We start from the raw sequence: 19,238 nt of genomic DNA on the forward strand, positions 1-19,238 counted from the left end.
TTGCCAGCTGAGTACTGACACTCTGACACTCTCGCTACGGCTCAGTAAGACCTACTTTCATCTACCCGACGCGGCGGCAATCTAAACGATATTACGCCTTTATCAACTCAAGGTTCAAAATTATACTATCTTTTGGACCCAACAACTTGTGTAGAAGTTTTCGAATTATTTCAGACATTTTTCGTTTTCCAATGTTTTTAACTAACCGAATATATAAGATGTATGCATGTAGTAGTGAGTGATGTACAAGTGACATTACGGAATTTGTATTCCCACTTCGCTCAACGTTAGATATAAAAATTCTTTTGTACACTTTGCTCCCTCATAAAACGTGATTGCTTTACACAATAAATCAACAATTCTCATCATATTCGTGTTGCAACTAAACTGCGTTATTATTCTCGTTTTATTATTTAAGAGAGCGAGCTCGGGTATTTACCCAACGTGTTGTAAGGCAATTAACTTATATGAGAGATGTACATTTTTTTTTTTTAAACGTCTTTCCTAGAAATTTCAATTTACATTTCGTGCCTAGGGCTTTAGTAAGTTATGACTAATTGTGTGGGTATGTTTGTGTCAGGAAATATAATTGTTGAGAAAAGTGTGCGATATTCTGCTATATTAACTAACTAAAGTTAGACGAGTATTGTTGTAATATATTTTTACATCAACGAAATTTACTAAAAGCCCTTAGCAAATGCACACACGTACATGCACATAGGTACACAATCACAGTACCACCTTTAAAATATATCTTAAAATTTTGTAAAGAAAAGTTTTTAAAAAAGTTCTTTCTCTGGTCTCTCTGTATACTAATCGTCGTAGCAAATTTCTTTGCAATCAGAAGCGATTTATCTCAACAAAGCAAAACTTACATTAAATAGGAAAAAAAAAAACTCACGAAAATAGCCAAAAATAATAAGAAGGACGAAGGAGACAACGAATAATGGAAAAAGTGAGAGAGAGGAGAAAAGTGGCGGCTACGAGAGGAAAGCAAATGAAGTGGAATAAATTGGAAGGAACAAAAATTCGTATATATGTCAAATCTTGTGTGGCTCGTGTAAAGCGTTACCACCCTACTTCGCGTTCGCACGGCCTTATGGAAGATAAAAACGATATATTTGAACACAAAGTTTACACGGTCCTGACAAGTGTATATCATAGAGGAAGTCCACACATATGTCCTTCTTAGTTTATAAAAAAAAAGTGTCCTTATAAAACTTCTCCCTCCATATTCATCCATTCCACTATTCCATTAATTTCATGACTAGTATTTTGCGTAAGTGGCTCAAGAGCTTCTGATGACTTATTGTTGAATCATTGCGGACCATGTCAATAAAATTGCTGCACGTTTCTCAAAAATATTGGAGAAGAAATTGTCCTGTTCGTGTTTATACAATGCAAAGTGTCCATCTAATTACTAACATCATTGAGTCTGTCATTCATATATCAGTGGCAATATCGGATCCGCGTAGAATCGTTAATCCTATATGAAGCCAAACTCACTATATATATGCGACTCCACTTTACGTAGTACAATTTTTCATTTATTTTCTTGATAAAATACGAAAAATTTTATGGGTGGCCTCAGTTCAGTGGCCGGATTCAAAAAATACACCTACTTGGTCCAAATTTCCTATATAACAAGAGGTGAGTCTTCTGTATTTGTGCTCAACACAAGTACAGGTCACAACCTTTGAGATATTTTGATGAATTTTGGTAGAGAAGCGTGTCCCATGTAATACTTAATTTGGAAAACTAATTATGTAAACAACTGTAATAAGGAAGTTGGTGAAGGATAATTAATGATGGGCCGTGATGCACCACTATAGTGTTTTTACGTATTAAACGGAAGAAATCTGCATAAAAATTGCTTGAAAACTTCTATCCAAAGAGAAGTTTCCCGCAATATTAAGCAAGTCAGGCGACGATTTTGCGAATGAGGTAACCCTGTGTTATCATAGGCAAATGACTAGCAATCTAGTCTGTCTTTTTAAAAAAAAAGGCGATAATCGTAGAATTTATTTCTTTGCTTTAAGTAAATGCGAATAATAGTATTAACAGTAAAAGCAGGTCAAGGCTATCGATGCTTACCCGCCAAAGAGATGAAATGAAAGCGATTTATGCCTCTAAGGTTTGAGAAAAGTTCTTTATGCTAGCGAATAAAAAGATGAGGCGGATTAACAATAGCATCAGAGGCGAGAGCAGTACTCCCTGCATCCTTTTGGGAAAGATGTGTAAGCAAAGCAAGTGAATGAGTTGAATCTTGAGTCTTGAAAGAAACAAGTCGAACAAGTCGATCTTGCGCCCAGTAAACTGAAGACTTGTGAATTGAAGAAATCTCTACTTCTAAGTCTGTAAATAATTTCAATTTTTTCAATAAATTTTTGCGCTTATACTTCGTGCTCTAACATGTAACCACACACCAGGTAAATCGAAAGCAATTGCACGCAACATTATTTGAACGTTTTATCAGATGCCAATATATTGAACCAATAATAAATGGTCACTTGGGTACGGCTTTTATTTACTTTTTTTTTTCAATCTCTTGCAAGAAATAAATTGGTTTTGGTTTTGGGATATACTTAGTTTTCCTTTAAGGTGCAATCTTGTGATGAGCTAATAAATTTTGTGTGATTGTAGTGTTTGTCCTCGTTAGAAAGTAATTGCTTTTCCTTAACGAATCTTAATGTCCTACAATTACTCAACGTTTCACTAGTTTGCTAATAGTGTAACTACTACCAAGGAAAAAACTCTGTACTGTTTGTGTTTTCAATTGATTAAACTGCAACAAGGAACTTCTTTCATATCGCTGCTCCCTTCAGTGTGGTAAGTCAGTAAGTGTACTTTATCTTTTGGTAAACAAGAAATTCCAGGTTACCGCACATTCATTGATATCATTTGCTATTAAGAAACTAGCAGTGGCGGCGTCTTGAGGTGATAAATAATTCCACATTTTTATTGCTGCACATAAAATATGATATGAACGCAGTCTTAATCAGTGAAATTAGGCGTATTAGCTATCAAATTCTATAGACAATCAAAGAAAAAGAAAAATTTACTTATAATTCTGTTCATCGTAGGACGTGTTAGACAATTTCATTGAAGTAGAAATCTAAACCGTTCAGTAAACTCTCTCTGATCGACTTTTGCTAACTGCTTTTGCTTCTTGATAGTCGATAGTTGAAATTTGTTTGTTGAGTAGAGAATGGTATGCAGCGGTTGGTACGGCTTATACACGCAATCAATTAATATATTGCGTGTGTAAGTACAGCAACGATTTTAGGAAATGGAAAAATTTCCCTTTACTTTCAAAATGTTTTCAGTGGAATGTAAAACGTTTATTGACACTGGTTTAGAAAATTATCTCAAATATTATCGTTTAGCAAAATGACTTTCTTTTTTGAAGAAAGTGCCTTCGTAATGGATTACTTCCTTCAATATGATTCTGTTAAAGGCGAAGCAATTTCAATTTGCATCATGCTCAAGAAAGCACTCTTCATCAGCCAACTGTGTCGACCTTTTTAGCGATATACTCGTATACTCATATGCGTACGCATTAACTATAGGTTGTAATGAAACAATTTGGCAAAAATGTTTTCTAAAATACGTTATAACGGCGAGTAAATATTCGTAACAAAAACATTTTATAAGGAAATCCGATAAGGACGGATGGACGGATGGACGGACAAGACCCTTGTGAAAAATCCCGTCTAAAGTTTCCTATGTGCATCAACTTAATTCTTAGTTAGGAAGGATGCGAAACTAAATTTCTTTAAGAATCATATTTTTTTTATTTGTTTCTCTCTGGCACCTATAAATTTCAAAATTTCTTATTCAGGCTATATATAATTTTACGAAGGATATTTAATATTAACTGTACATGTTTTTCAAATTTTTGTTACTTTTTACCTTGAACATCTCTCTTAGTCGTTACCGAATTTTCTAAGAAACCATTTTTCTTCCTTTGCGTACATTTGCTGAGCTGCGACTTCTTTAGATAAAAGTATTAGTATTAGTATGTCTTTAAAGGTTTACCCTCAGGAAGACAACTTATATTGATTGGTTTAATAGATCTATGAAGCGACTAGGATCGGGGTGAAGAAGGTTCATTACCCGAACGGAATTTTGTTGCTTGAAATGTCTAACCCTTCCAAAAAGTCAGCGCGCGTTACCTGAACTTGTGCTGGAAAGTTACAGACTAATGTCTCTCAGCTGTTGACTTCTAACTTATCCAATAGACTAAATGACATCGCGGACTGCAGCTGACCAGTTTAGAGTAACGCGGCGTAAGTGTTTGCCAAAGAAAAGCTCCAACAGTTTTCTTACCGAGCATTCATACTAAAGGGCATGTCATCCTTCCGCATTATTTTTCACCATATAGTGTTAGCTATTAGTAGCAAAGTCCCGGTCGCTGTACTTACTAAACAGTCTAGCCATAACAATAAGGCTCGGTATTCCAAAATACCAAGCATGCAGCAAAATGGAGGCACGTCCAGGAATTTCAATGCAATGCAACCCTGAGAGGATATCGCTTCGAATAGAGTAGAGTCGGAGTTTCCGTTCGATTCCGGTATTCACCTTGAACGAAAGCACTTACAATTTACAAGAGCTACAATGTGAATTCTTTTCCTTTTCTTCATTGCAAACATTTAGTAAATCAAATAAACCTCCTTACGTCGAATACTGTTATATGTGTATAATAATGAAAATCCAAAGAAAATTAAAGTGTTAATATAAGTAAGCGCCCGTTTCCTTGAGTGTTAGTGAAGCTATTTGATTTTGTAAAACAAATTTATGCGAGGGACGCACATATTTTGGAGTTTGCTTCTTCTTTTTTTTTGTTGCAAATTTTCTTATTGACTTTACAAGGTCTTAAGTGAATTATTTTACATAGACGTCCCTTTTTTATCCCTTTTCTAAGGTATTTAACTTTCTTCACTGCTTTTCAAAATTGATTGCTTCTCTCGAACGCATAAATTTTCTTAGTTGTTATTACGTTACTCATTCTGGATGCATGAACGCTAAACGACTGCACATGCTCTTAAAGGGAATTGCCCAAATGGTTTACTGAAATATTATGCTAAAGAAAATTTTATTAAGCTTCAACAGTCGTGTCAGAAATCCTTTATTCACGATTCTTCCTCATTTTTATTCTGTTCATCAACAAAATTTCAAGAAACCAAATAATACGCAGTTGCTTGGTTGATTTTTCTCGACCATTTATTACAGATCAATTTATTTCCTTTCAGTTTATATTTATATTTTCTTTTATGTGCAATCATTTTTATTTGATGTATATTAACTTTATCATTCCTTTTGCAAGATAAGAACAAAAGTACGAAAATTTTATTCACTTTATTGCGAATCTTGAGTTTATAAGTGAAAACCTTTTCTAGTTGAGAAAGTAAGTAAATGATACAAAGAGCTTCACAGAGCTTCATAATGCTATTGTGACCAGCACCGAATTCAAAGAATTCATTTAAAATACAAGTTAAGGAAAATTTTATTCAATTTTCTTTTTACTTACAGGCCGATCAAAGTGGACTCTTTGCAATTGAACATCTATGAAAGTTTGATTCATTATTTAAATAATCAAACTTCTTATAAAATAAAGTCCTACATGACAATCTATAAGAATGAACAATATTTCCATATATCTCTCCTTCTCACGTATCAAACATGTTCCCACACAATAATCGATAAGAATAAACAATAGAAAATTTGTAATCACAAATATTTTACTAAAAGTTAATTTCAAGCCAAGTGCTCAAAAAACAAACCGCATTTTAATTAAGTTATATATCGTAACTAGATAATGAATTCGATACGTGAGCTTATGCATTTCTGTGTTCGGGATGCTTCTTCGATTATGCAATCGTCGCTCCCGTAAATGAATTTTTTGTAGTAGCAAAAATGTTTTAAGAACTCCTATATATATGTATATATATATATATTGAGCATTTCTGTGCAAGAATATATGTGTCGCTGGAAACTTTTGATTTTCAACTTAAATCACAGCAATCGGAGTTATTGGCGCGCGAGCCGGCGTTGCTTAAAAGCATATTTACTAAATGAAAGCCAAGCTTAAGCGTACATGTAAGCTAAAGAGCTGCCAATTCACATATATATATACTTTGAATCACGGAACTGTTTTACCTATGGCATCCTTCTCCCTACGACGGAGATTGGTCTTTAAGGTGCTGCTAGGTATTAAAAAATTCCAGAAGTACCGTACGGTCGAGTGGGTAAATGGGGCGACCACCAAGTCGATGTTTGCGGGTTCAAATTTTCTCAGCGCAGTTTGAACACATTGGGCCGCGGCTATGATGAGTCGGAAAATTACTGATTGAGCATGTATGCACTAGACTGTGACTACTCACTGCCTATCTCTTTCTCTCTTTCTCCACTTTTTGACGATCGTCGTGTCACGGGTATAAGAGACATCCCTTAAGTGATGCGTACATACGTACATATATAAATATATACAAAATACAACAGTGATAACTTTATTTCTTTAGCCGTCACTCACTCACTCATCTTTTACTCCTCCAAAATTCGTTGCGATCCGTATTGTTGAGAAATTAAGACTTTTCCATTGTTTTGAAGATTGACAAAGTAGCGTCACTAGAGCAAGCGTAAATTGTAAATGAATGGCCAGAATGCCATGAAATTTTGACACAGTTTGTGTGTAGATTAGCGTTACACAAAAATGATAAGAATTCGTCAGCAGATACCATAAATCTGTATAACATCCTACGACGTTATTGAGTAGTGTGTTAACTATGTTGGGTTTGAGTTAGGAGGTTGAGTATCTCCACCAGAACCACAGTAAACCAAAATGTATTACTAATAAAGAAAAACGAATAAAACAAGAAATCAATTAACCTAACATAACATAATACTAACATCTACACGCTGTTAAAAGCAGTCAAATTTATTATTTTAATCAACAGTGGTATATACATGGAAACGTTTCTCGAAATTCATCAATGGATTCATTCAACCCAATTGAAACCGAATTGATTTTCAAATCTCTTTAAGCAATCACAAGTATTATACACTCTACTACAATTAAAATTTTTATATGAACTTTTACTCTTTCGCAACCGAAAAAAGGAATAACAATAACACAGACATACTTATAATGTAAGTGCATTAACATTGGTTTTTTTTATTTTCAAAAATGTTTTGCGGTTACTTACCTAAATGCTGCGAACCGCACGTGCACACATAACCATAAAGTGTTTAACACAAAATACTTATAAAAACACTTAAAAACTTAATTAACACTCACAATTTCCTAAGAAATTTCATTTTCTGCTTAATTAGTTTATCATGCCCGGGAAAAGTGTACAACAACTTGATCAATGCATAAGTAACTCTTAACAAAGAAACAATTTCTATTCATCTTAGAACAAATCTTACTCCCACTTCCCCACATTACGAGTAAATGTATAGACATTAGAAGAATTTTAAAAATTTATGTTTTTTTTTTTGTTGTTATTTTATTTATATGACCTATTAATAGGCTGGATGGGTCTGATGGTAATCTTTTCCTAAACTTTTTACTAACTTTTAAATCAATGTCTAAGATGAATTATTCATAACAGCATTTGCATTTATTATCTTTTCCCAGCTAACTCTGATTGTCATTTCACCCCCGCTAAGGTATAAGTCATAATTAAGTCTTTGTACTCTATTCCTCGCTATCCTTAGCTGATGAATGGGAGAATACATTGTAAAAAATGAGTTCTTTTGGTAATGTTTTTTGGATGAAAGGAAAAGTAGGAGGACAGTAATATTTTGGGAAGGTTCTTAAGTATATCTTTAAGTATTAGAAAAAAATATTATTTTGAAAAAATATTAGGTCATATTGAAAAGTTTCCGCGATTTCGGTCTCCATTTTGCACTTTTCAGTTGCAAAATTTCATCGACTTTTTCGGTGACTGCGAAGCGCATTTTTGACATCGAAATTTCCGGGACAGAATGTTGCCCGTATGCATCAATACCACCTTCCGGAAAAGGCCTAATATTAAAAACTGACAGCACTGCGACCTGGAAAAATCTTTATAATTGTTCCAAACTTGATGTAAAGCAAACGTAATCATTTAATCTGCATTCCTATACCTGCAGCCTCTCTCAAAGTTCATTCGGCTTTCTTGATCTGTCATTAAAATTGCACACAACAATGTCTTTCGTTATATCCTTTTCATACAAGTACTAAAGCTCAGTTAACATACTCTTGTACGGAAGGACTTTTAACTCAATGTAAATACTCTATCAAGACACCAGTTAACAACTAACGGCCACCTGGTAAGGCATTAAGTCCTAATTTCGGAAATCGCTGAAATTTCAAAGAAAACATTTTCCATGTATTCTAGAAGGTCCAGTCAATTCGAAAAGAGAAATCGATTTTTTGACAAATTTACAATGACGTCTACCGCCTTTCAAAAAATCTGCGTTTATCTATTCGCGTTTTGCGGTGAACAGCAATATTTCGGGTTGTCTTCTGGCTTCTTAATAAAACCAAAGAAATTTTTTTCAAATATCTCATTGTGAGGAAAGAAAATTCCGAATAAGAAAAGCCATAAAAATCCAACTGCTCGATAGATAAATAATTATTAATACAATTATGTCGCAAACAAGTATTCTATTGGAAATTTAATAGACAATTATTTTATATGTTATACTATACGCGCACACATGTAGAAGAAGAACTTGAACTGCAAGCAATGCTTTGAGGTACCAGTTGTTCAATCCACTTCTTTTTCTCTTTTTTTTTAAGTATGAGAATTTGATCCTTTAAAATCGAATTTATTTAGATTGTGAGCTTTATTTTAGCTTAACATTCAAGTTGAACAACTAACTAACTATATATATATATATATATGTATATATATATAAAGTAAACTTGTAATTTGAAGCCGTTACAAAAAACCGTACAACGTACTTATTAAATATTCCCATTAACAATACCGCAGTAACTAGAATAGTATTTTTGTAATGATAAAATACATTTGTGCTCGTTGGCGATATATATTCCGAGAATGTAAAAAAGTAAAGTAGTAAAAAAAAAAAAAAAAAAAAAAAAACATAAAAAATAGACAGATAAACAGATAAACAGGTTTTCGAAAAACATTTCTATGCCTATAATTACACACAGTCACTAAAACACATAAAAGATGAATAGTTCCGCGAGAGAAAGAGCTTAACCCGCGTAAATGTCAATCTTCCACAAAACTAACTACTAACAGTCACTTACGTAATACCTACATACTTGAAATGAAGAAACTTTAACAATATAAAGCATTAAATGACTTTAAAAAAAAATAATAATAAAAGTGTAAGATAGAAAGGAACGGGAAAACGTTTAATGTTCTGTTTTATTGGACTTGTGAGGTGATTCTCCTATTTTTGTTATCAACAAATTGATTTTAGCCGTGTCCGCTCTATTTCCTTCTAGTAAACTCTCCGAGTGAAAACAAGTAAGAACTTTATAGTTGAGCAAGGCCAACTATTAAACACCCTACATCACTTTGCCGATTGCAACTATTTATTTACTTACAAAGACCATACACAAGTATATTAATATCATAAAGCTAAATTCTCCCCATTTAAAGATGCACTTATCATGGGTTATCTCATATAAGAGCGAACCCAAGATTAAAAGTGAGCGAATGCATAACTAAAAGTAGTAAAATTGACTTTTTCTTGTCGAAGGTCGTAGTTGTCTTCACATACTTTCAAAGACACTTAGCTTCATTGCCATAGAAAGGATTACTTTACATGGTAACCCTCCCATGGCGTGGGGTAACCTGCAAAACTTACCTATGTGGTCCAAACGTGATACAAGTAACTTTTGTATCAAGTAAAATCTGCGCAACATGAAAAAGCCATACAGACAGAGCGATAAGCTTAAAAAGCAAAACAATTTTGAATTATTTTGAATCCCATGCGTATCGCATCCAACTACGGGGGTGTTATGCTATACATTAGATTAGATTTTGTAGCTGTCTTGAAGTAAAAACCGCGAACTGCAGGTCAGTGCTCGTGGGCTCACACCTCAAACTCTATCTTTAACTCTACCAGGATTCCACTTTAGTCGTAAGTTTAGTAAATGCTCAGCCGGCAAAGGCTTAACGCTTCCGGCCATCACCTCCCTTATATCTTTCTCTTTCTTTAGTTAGGAGACGTCCGCGGAGTTATTGATCATATTGAAAATTTAAAAGGACGGTTTTGACGACTCTAGGGAATAAAATCGTTAAATGCTCGCAAAGCGTGTACGTATTTAATCAACGTGAATTACCTAATCGACTGGACAAAACAAGACTTTATCCCAACGGCGTTTTTGAGCTTTTTTATACAATCTATTAATAAGGAAAACTCTAAATAATTTATATGTGGGACAAGTGTGCCCCTTCGATGAACGACATTGATGATAAGGCAAAAGGTCGGAGAAATAACATTCGTCTTGGAGTGAGACTATCGAGTGAGATGCCAACTCAAACCAGTTTATATTGAACAATAATGTATCCATCATTTTCACATTGGTCTTCATCATTAGATCGCCTTGCGAAATATTTGCAATGTATTTGAAACAAATTTCTTGCATAAATTACAATTTTACTATTTTCGGACTATGGCAATGATGTCTTCAGCTACTAATTTCTGGCCGCAAACTTTCCGACATACACTTGACGACGGACGAGCGAACTTAACTAAGTCAAATCTTTGCTTTAATTACTTTTAATGATCAATAGCGTTACTTAAATTATTTGGATATTTACATTTACATATATTCACCTACGCACGCATATACGCGTATATATTAGATAGTTTCATCACGTAGTACGATAACCTTCGTAATAAAGGTAACGGTTACCTACACATATGCTCTTGCTAGTTAGTGTATTTAAATATTCAAATATCTTCGGTACGACCGCAACTGAAGTTGGCAACCTTCCAAAAATGTGCACCATTAGATTTATTATATAAAAGCCCGCGGACCACTAATATGCGATTTTTCAAATTATAAAAGAACTTCAATTTTTTTTCTTCTTTTCTTTTTTCATTCGATAGAAGGTTTTGTGGTAGCCGCACTTCAACTCGTTGAAGGTAAAAACAATTAATTTACTCAAATTTATTTGTTTATTTAGAAAGATTTGAAAAAGCTGATTAAATATGTTGAAAACCTGCCTGCCAGCCTATACGTGTGACATGTTTTTTAAACTGACTTTTGCAAGACAGAAAATGTGTTTAATTCCATGTAGAGATTTAATTGCTGTAATATATGAAAATGTCTGTAATATAAACAAACAAATTATGATAAATTTGATTCCAAATTTTCAATGTATCCATATAGTATAATAAAAGTTAATGGAGGCTCTCCATTTACAGCAAAGAGAACTATATATTATGGACTCCGTAAATCCTTGAATTATTTAAACTTCGTCAATGTACCTTTCGCCTGTTATTCGGAACGCTAAATTAACGCACGCTGCTTGAATGTACAGCGGCAGAATAAATTTGCAAGAGGATGCACTGCAGCCAGCACGCCCACGATTGATAAAGAAGGTTTACCTACTATGAGGCAACAAATACAAACACTTCCTTGTGCAATACATCTTGTGAAAATGCACTATTTTGCATATTTTTTAATCAAAATTCGCGAATTTGCAAGATTTCTTTCCTAATATACGTCATGGAGCATTTGAGCGTCCTATTAACAAATTTACCTCGACTCATATGGTAAAGAACGTTTCCGTGACTGTAACGCAATAGTATAAGAAATATAAGAAGAATGCGATTACAGGGCGGATTTAATTAGTTGATAGTGTCAACTTCCGTCAGACCTAGAATAAGTGTAATATGAAATTAGGTTGTAACGAGACGACTTGACGGAATGACTTTAGCAAGGCAAGCATGCCCTAATAATGATAAACGATAACGATAAGGACGGATCGACGGATCATAACGGATATATATATTCGTCATACACACATAACTCGACTGGCAGTTGTACGTACTCCTCATAAAGTGCGAATCTCTGTAAGTGAGAGAATGCCACGTGTCTAAACTTTAATTTTAAACTTCGATGCTAAGCGCTTCGTTATACAAATTTTTTATTATTTATCTTTACTTATCTTCATATATTTCATAGGAAAAAAGTTGGTAAAAGAATTATTTATAAATAGGTTCATTAATACTTATTGAATACTATCTATACTCTCTCGATTAACTTGTATGTTTTATGCTGGGACTGTAATCTTATCAGCGTTTACGTAAAGTGTATTGGATTCTTCAGGGTCTTTTGAGGAATGTGATAAAATTAATGCTTTATTTATTATAAATAAATAAATATGCAGTGAAACTGATATTTATATCACTTGGAAAATCATTCGCTTATAAATAATCTTGAAATACGATATTTCTGCTATCGCAGAAACTACTCAAGCAAGCGTAATCACGATTTAGAATAAAATCTTACATTTCACCAGAAAAAAAAAAAAAAAAACGGAAAATTTCTATTTATGTAAAATATTAAAGATACCTTAAGGGCAATAAAACTGAATAAGAATAAACAAATTGCCTTATGCCCTAAACGGTAATGGGATATAAAAATACATTTTGTTATTTAAATAAATCGTTACGAACTCAGCGGATATAAATATATTTAAAAATTAGAAAATATCTTATCTTAAAAGTTTTAAGAAGACAACTGAAATATTTGATTTGATTTACCTACCGATTCTTTAAATAATCGTTTGATTATTAAGTTTTAATTCTTTTTTAAAAAAATAAATTTAAAAAACAATAATAAACGCAAACATATTCACACTTTGCATTGATATCGAACGTGTTAAACCAACTTACCTTTGACGGATTTAAACTTCAGTTACCGTACTAAACGACAAATAGTTGTTGAAGTAAAATGTTTGTAAAGTTATAAACGAAAAAAACTCATTAAAACGTTTTAAGTGCAAAGCGTTTAATAAAGAAAAAAAAAGTTTTAATACATTACAACAATTGCTCAAGTAGGTGATCTATAAAATGTTTATCTTGGATTCGCAGTACGTCGTTTACACAGTAATATTTTATTGCTTTGATTGCTTTACAACCCCAACCGTTTACGGAAATTTGAGTTCAAATTTTTTTTTTTTTTTGTTTTTTTTAAACCATTATAAAATATGATTTAATTATTTATAAACAAATTTTTGAAACTTTTTTTTTTAATATTTTTTTTTTTTTAAATTAATTACGAATTTTTCGTTATTTGTTTTGCATTTTTTTAACACCGTTTTTCATAGCAAGCATTTAAATATTAAAATTAGAGTCCGCGAAAACACCTAATCCCACGAAGCACTAAATAGTAAGTAAATATTTTCTACTAACGAACACATCGTGAATGCTCTTTGCAGTAATGCGACTTTAGCGCTTTTTATGCTATGCTTATAAACTGCATAGCATTGCATTCAAATAATTATTTAAAAAAAAAAAAGACTTTTTAGACTTTAACTTCAGTTAAATATTCTTATTTAATTTAAACTTGACTTTATTTTAATTTGTCTTCTCAATTAATTTTGTTTCGTTTTATGAAATTAATCTTCTCTCTTCTTATCCTATCCTACAATGCAAAATAATAAAAGTAACAATAATTGCAAAATCGCTTCAAAATTTTTCCTATTAATCAACGGCAGTAAATCTCACCTGCCCGCAGTTAGCAAAATGCTGTAAATTTTTCCTTTCTCTCGTGTTGCGATCTAAAACTCATTTCGCGAGTATTAATCTTGTCATTGCATTTCTTTTACTAAAAATATTTGTGAGTGTTGATGTATATAAGTAGTAGCATTTATAAACAGGACTAAGAATTTATGCATGGTTTTTAAATTATCAGCCGTTATCGTACCCACTCCTTAAGAAATTTTTCATTTCATTATTCTTATTGTGAAGTTCAACATTTCTCAGCCCACGGCTAGAAGTTTTCTCATCCCGACATCCTGCAAGCTCGGTATGTACACCAGCCTACGACCACGTAGTTAGCGCGGTAGATTAATTCGGTCTTTGTACTTTTATATGGTGGTTCCTATTGTCTTGTTCGCTTGATCTACGTCCGTGCCGCTCCATTTCACTATTCTGAAAAAGAAGGGGTTTAACCCAAGTATTGATAGCTTTACGTTTGCATTTTGGATTGAGCTTGGCTTTAAATATCGTGACTAATGTTTTTTCAAATGCCGATCTAATTTTTTCCTTCATTGCTTGCACCAGTACAACCCAAATGAACAAAGGCCAGATATTTGTAGCTTGCTTCATTTTTCAAACTTTCCATTGTATTACCGGTGTCGAAACAAAGTGAGCCTTTATCTTTGCAGATTTTTCCGCATCTAATGTTTACTGCCTTACACTTCTCGCATCCAAAGTTCATCCCAGATCCTGCGCTGAATTCATATAATCATTCTTACTACTCTGCGTGGGTTATCTTTGGTGGGGGGTGATGTAGTTTTATATCGTCCATGTACATTAGGAAGTTGCCGCTGTCCCTACTTGATTGAAAATTATCGCTTTTTTAACAATTGTTTACATTTTCATATTAGCAGTACTGTTGCGTTGAGCAGATATTCTCTCTCCTATCTCTGCCAGCATTCAGTAGTTGCTTTTGTTTACATTTTTTATCCAGATACTTTAGTATATAAAGAGAAACTTCTTGTCCTCTTTCGTGCAAGTTTATGCTTCTTATTCATTACTTATATAGTTGAAAGAGCGAAAACACAAATTGCTTTATTTATTTGGTCATATTTGTTTTACTCATTTGTTATTTCATCAAATTCTAAACGATCAACATATTTTGGCTGTCCATCTATAAAGACTTGCATATATATCAAGATGTCAAAAAAAAAAAACATTTTTTAAATCAAATACATACGTCCGAGTTTTTTGAAAATGGAAAAAAAATACTCTGCGTGGGTAGTATTGAAGTTAATAAGTCACTACATATTGCATAAGAAACGTTACCCGCTTTATTGAGATAGTTTGCAAGTTTGCAAAAAATCTAAATCATTGAAGCTACGTTAGAAAGACAAGAAAACTTTAAATAATATTTGACAATAATATCTAAAATTTGATGTAAATATATACGATAAGAGTGGGTGGTTTCGATGCATTATCCGATAAGAGAAACGAAGCCTAATTACGATCCAGTAGAGATATATCTAAGAGATTTCAACCAAATATTCATTAGGATCAGGATTTTCGATCTAGAAATTCTTCTAATCGATTTGCCAATGCATTTGAAATTAACAAATAAAACACTTACATGGACAGACAGACAGACAGTCTTAGATCGATTTAGAAAATGAATCGATTGAGATCGGTATAATAAAAAAAGGGCCTATCTTAAGCCGTCCTAGATGTTACATACGTCCGCCCAAACTAACAATGAATATAATAGTAAATAATAATAAATAAATAAGTAAATAAATAATTGCCTTTGCAATTAATTCCTCGTGTTACGTTTAATGCTGGTGCTATCACCTTTGGTACTACTTAACGTCATTTTTGTGCAAGCGTACTAGTAGAATTTAACACTAGTCCTACCAAGGAGCCACTTCTATTCATCTTCAACTTTTGAGCTCTCAAGAAAACGTATATGAAGTTCGAAAATTTCTTGGTGGGTGCTTTTTTGTATGATTGAATACCTGTAACCAGTTTTCATCTACATGGTCTAGCCTTTGAGATGCTATGTGATGATATATTCCTATTTCTACCCAAGGTATCCAAGTACCCCATAATCTTTGCGGAATCGCGGCAATCGCAAAAATAAAGATAGAAAACTATAAATTTGCAAAAAGATTCCCGGCCCAAGATTAAAATATGGGTATGATCTGTGTACGTGGCCGCTCAAAATTCAGAAGAAGCGAACGCAACTTCGAAGACGACCGAGAGCTATTTCATATTTTCGTTTATGACTTTAAATCCTGTGAAAATATTTTTGAAAAATTGTTGCCCAGATATTCGTCAGAACGACCTGCATGTTTAGCTGCGCGATATATTATATGCTTTATAAAGGATTCTTCTTTTTGGAGCTCGAAAGTTTAATCAAGTCAAATTTATTTACTCGGTAATCCCAAGGCTTATGCAGATGAAAATCTTTTATGCACTATAGACAAAAGAATTTCATTGCTCTTCTTCTAAAGATTTTATTTCCCATTCTTTTAATAAACTCTTAAATGATGCTTCCCAAGTTTACTAAAAATTTTATTACAGAATGTGATTAACTTGTTTGCGGACCTCCTGCCTGCTATAACAAAGCATTATATGAAGGAAAAATAATACAGAACACCAGTAACAGATAATCATCATATAGCCTACAAACTTCAAATCTCTTTTATGAATGCATTAAATATATTGTTCGATTTTATTAACCATAATTAGTAAGTAAGTTTTTCTACATTACAGACTCACTTCGAAAACTTTTAACTCAAAACCAGCCTTAATCCCTTAAAAAACTCTCGATCTTCATTGAAACATGCACACGATAGCAATTAGATGAATATATTGCAAAAAGGGTTAACTATCCGTTAAATATCGCATGTTATAAAAACTCGCATTATTCCCAGGCTTGATTGGCAGCCAAGTAAATAGCAAACAAGGTCTGCACACTGAGCAAGTAATCAGCTTGTGACTCAAGTGAACCTTCAATGTCTAGTTCATGGCATAAAATGCTTATGTAATCGGTTAGAGAAATCTGCTCAGCTAAACAACGTTGATAGGCATCTTTTATAGCATCGCCAGCGTTCGCATATGATCGCGGCCAATTCATTATCATATGATCGATATCCTTGCGTGGCTGAGCGTCATAAATAGACTGTGACATGTGTACTTGCTCCACTTCGGCTATCCATCGATCGATATCTCTACTGGCTTTAGCTATCGGCACTATAGAGGCCGATGCGCTGCGTGAATTAACGCCACTACCGCTAAGTACGGATCTTAACTTCATTCTCAATAAACTTGGCTCACTCTGGTTACCTGAGGGCTCATCGAGAAAATTCAAGCCCAATTTTTGCAAATGATCTTGCAACTCATTGGCGCGTTCCGGTTTCAAAAGCGACGGTACGTTAACTTTTAAAAAAGCATCCACATCGCCAATCGCTGGTACATATTCCGGTATGAATGGTTGAAGTAGATAGGGTGTATCGATATATTGCGGTGTGTACTTTAAAATATAAGAAAATAAATCTTTAAACTCTTGCGGTAAGGATAAATTTTCCCATTGCTCTGGCATGATACTAAACTGATCATTGGTTTTTGTTGAGTTTTTTTGATTAGAATCCGGCCTTTTGCTAATTTGAGCTCCTTCGGAATCAGTATCAGAAAGCTCAATATTATTTTTAACCAGTTTAGTCCTAGTACGGCTGGCAGGACGTGCTTGAGAATATTTCAAAGCACTACGTTTAGGTATATCCACAGATTGTTGCTTTAATAAATTACGTTGCGGTTGTCTATTCAATTCCAACTCATTATCGTCCTCTTCGTCATCATCATCATCATCATCGTCATCATCATCATCATCAATGTCATCGTCATCATGGTCAATAATACCTTGCAGTAAGCCATCATCGTCAGTAGAATTTCCATGAAACTTTACAATTATTTATGTTATTCACTACTTTTTCTCTCTCTCTCTCGTCCGAAATCATAGTTCATTTAACTTAGCTTACCATTGTTCTTTGCCTGCCGGCAGACATCATGCGTTGATTACCGCTTGCGCCTACATTTAGAGACATTACTTTCGCATTGCTTGGAGGCTTTACATCGGCACCACTTATTGTTATCTCCTCATCATAAAAATTCATGATGAATGCGATGATTGCTAGCGAGTATATATATATATATATATATGTATAACTATTGTAAAAATTATCTGCCAAGAATTCCGTTTCGTTTATTTCTATTGTTCGAACAAGATGTAATCACTACTACTACTTATTGTCACCGCCATTAATAACAATATTTAACAAAAGAACAACTTTCTGTGACGACTTTGTACAGCAGGTCACCGTTCAACATACTCAATAACCAAGTTTATTGTTATGTGTCATGTTACCTTAGTAACAACCAATTTTGCGATAGGGTTAAATATATTTTATAAAAATCGAAGGGAAAAATGAATTTGGAGGAACATTTGCAGCCGCACTCATTCATGACCGACAGGGACCATTACTAACCTACACTCTTGATAGTCTTTGATAAATATTCGTGACAAACTGCAGACTAATATTTGCATTACATTGCAAGTTTTTCACGAAAATGTCTGTAGACACCTTCGATCTTATTTTGAACTTTGAATAAATCTCGTTCCCCTTTCAATATGTTTAGGTTATATCTTACAGCAACAGTGATGCAAGGGCACATTAAGTTTTTTATGAATGTATCACATCCATTTTTTATGAATGTAGAACATCCAGAAGGACTTCGGATAGACCAACTATTTTATTATACCAATTGATTCAGAACTACTTTCCGAATCAAACCTGGGTTACCCTCTTAAAGGCCGCAACATTTGCGATATTTTGATGAGATTTGGTAAACTGACGTGTTTTAGTCCAAGAAAGCGTCCTTTTGAAACGGATTATCTTTCCGACCATTGCACACCATTTAAGAAGAATCGTTATAAGAAAAAAAATTTGCAGTCCTCCATTCTCGATGCAAAATTCGTTAAAAATAATACTTTAGCATACTATACGAATGTGGAAACTTACCTTTTAGAAAAAAAGAAAATGATAATTTGGGTTTCAAAGACATTGCAGATTTATTCCTAAAACCCAACTATCTAAAGTCGATCACAATGCATAAGCCATCGAAACAGGGCCTAATGAATTGTATGAAAAAAGTTATCGTTGAAAATCGTTATTATAGTACCTAAAGTTTCATATAAGCTAGAAAGCTAAGTTGAAATTAAATCAATTATTGTCTTGACGGTTTCAACGATAACCTGACACTTTGCACATTTCATTGAGCATATCCACATTACTTTACCGTGTAATCCTGTGAATAGTTAAAATCTTTTTGAGTACAGGAAGAACGAAAGCTATAGGACATATCTTTGATGCGTCAAAACAATACATAAATTTGCAACGCATATCTCTCGCCTATTAGACGAACGCAATATTTTTATAGAAAACTTCAGAATAATGTCTGTTATGGATTGTAAATTTCATATTTTTTTTATTTTTGCA

At 33.4% G+C, this 19,238-nt stretch overlaps 2 protein-coding genes across 5 annotated transcripts in view; both read right to left on the reverse strand.

Moving 5' to 3' along the window:
• LOC119635264 overlaps window positions 1-13,211 on the reverse strand; it is a 79,547-nt gene extending 66,336 nt beyond the window's left edge. For 3 of the 4 annotated variants that reach the window (XM_038029967.1, XM_038029968.1, XM_038029966.1), the window contains exon 1: window positions 12,877-13,193. The gene's annotated coding sequence lies outside the window, so the exon portion shown is untranslated. Of the gene's footprint in view, window positions 1-12,876 lie in introns of all 4 variants that reach the window. The other variant, XR_005247041.1, reaches the window with a different exon arrangement.
• Window positions 13,212-16,606: 3,395 nt separating this feature from the next.
• LOC119635524 (intraflagellar transport protein 46 homolog) lies at window positions 16,607-17,888 on the reverse strand. The gene is made up of 2 exons (XM_038030351.1): window positions 17,721-17,888; window positions 16,607-17,641 (listed from the first exon to the last, which is right to left on the reverse strand). Exons 1-2 carry the CDS (start codon window positions 17,853-17,855, stop codon window positions 16,607-16,609), a joined length of 1,170 nt encoding a protein of 389 aa, XP_037886279.1. The 5' UTR covers window positions 17,856-17,888.
• Between the last annotated feature and the right edge of the window lie 1,350 nt (window positions 17,889-19,238).

This window comes from Glossina fuscipes, unplaced genomic scaffold (assembly GCF_014805625.2).
Source record: "Glossina fuscipes isolate IAEA_lab_2018 unplaced genomic scaffold, Yale_Gfus_2 26, whole genome shotgun sequence".
In the NCBI taxonomy this organism is placed as follows: domain Eukaryota; kingdom Metazoa; phylum Arthropoda; class Insecta; order Diptera; family Glossinidae; genus Glossina; species Glossina fuscipes.

Bases quoted from the DNA above. Each gene is read 5' to 3' on its own strand.
- LOC119635524 (XM_038030351.1), bottom strand. From the start codon at position 17,855: ATGAATTTTTATGATGAGGAGATAACAATAAGTGGTGCCGATGTAAAG. The intron at 17,642-17,720 runs GTAAGCTAAGTT...ATAATTGTAAAG, and splicing joins CCGGCAGGCAAAGAACAATG to TTTCATGGAAATTCTACTGA.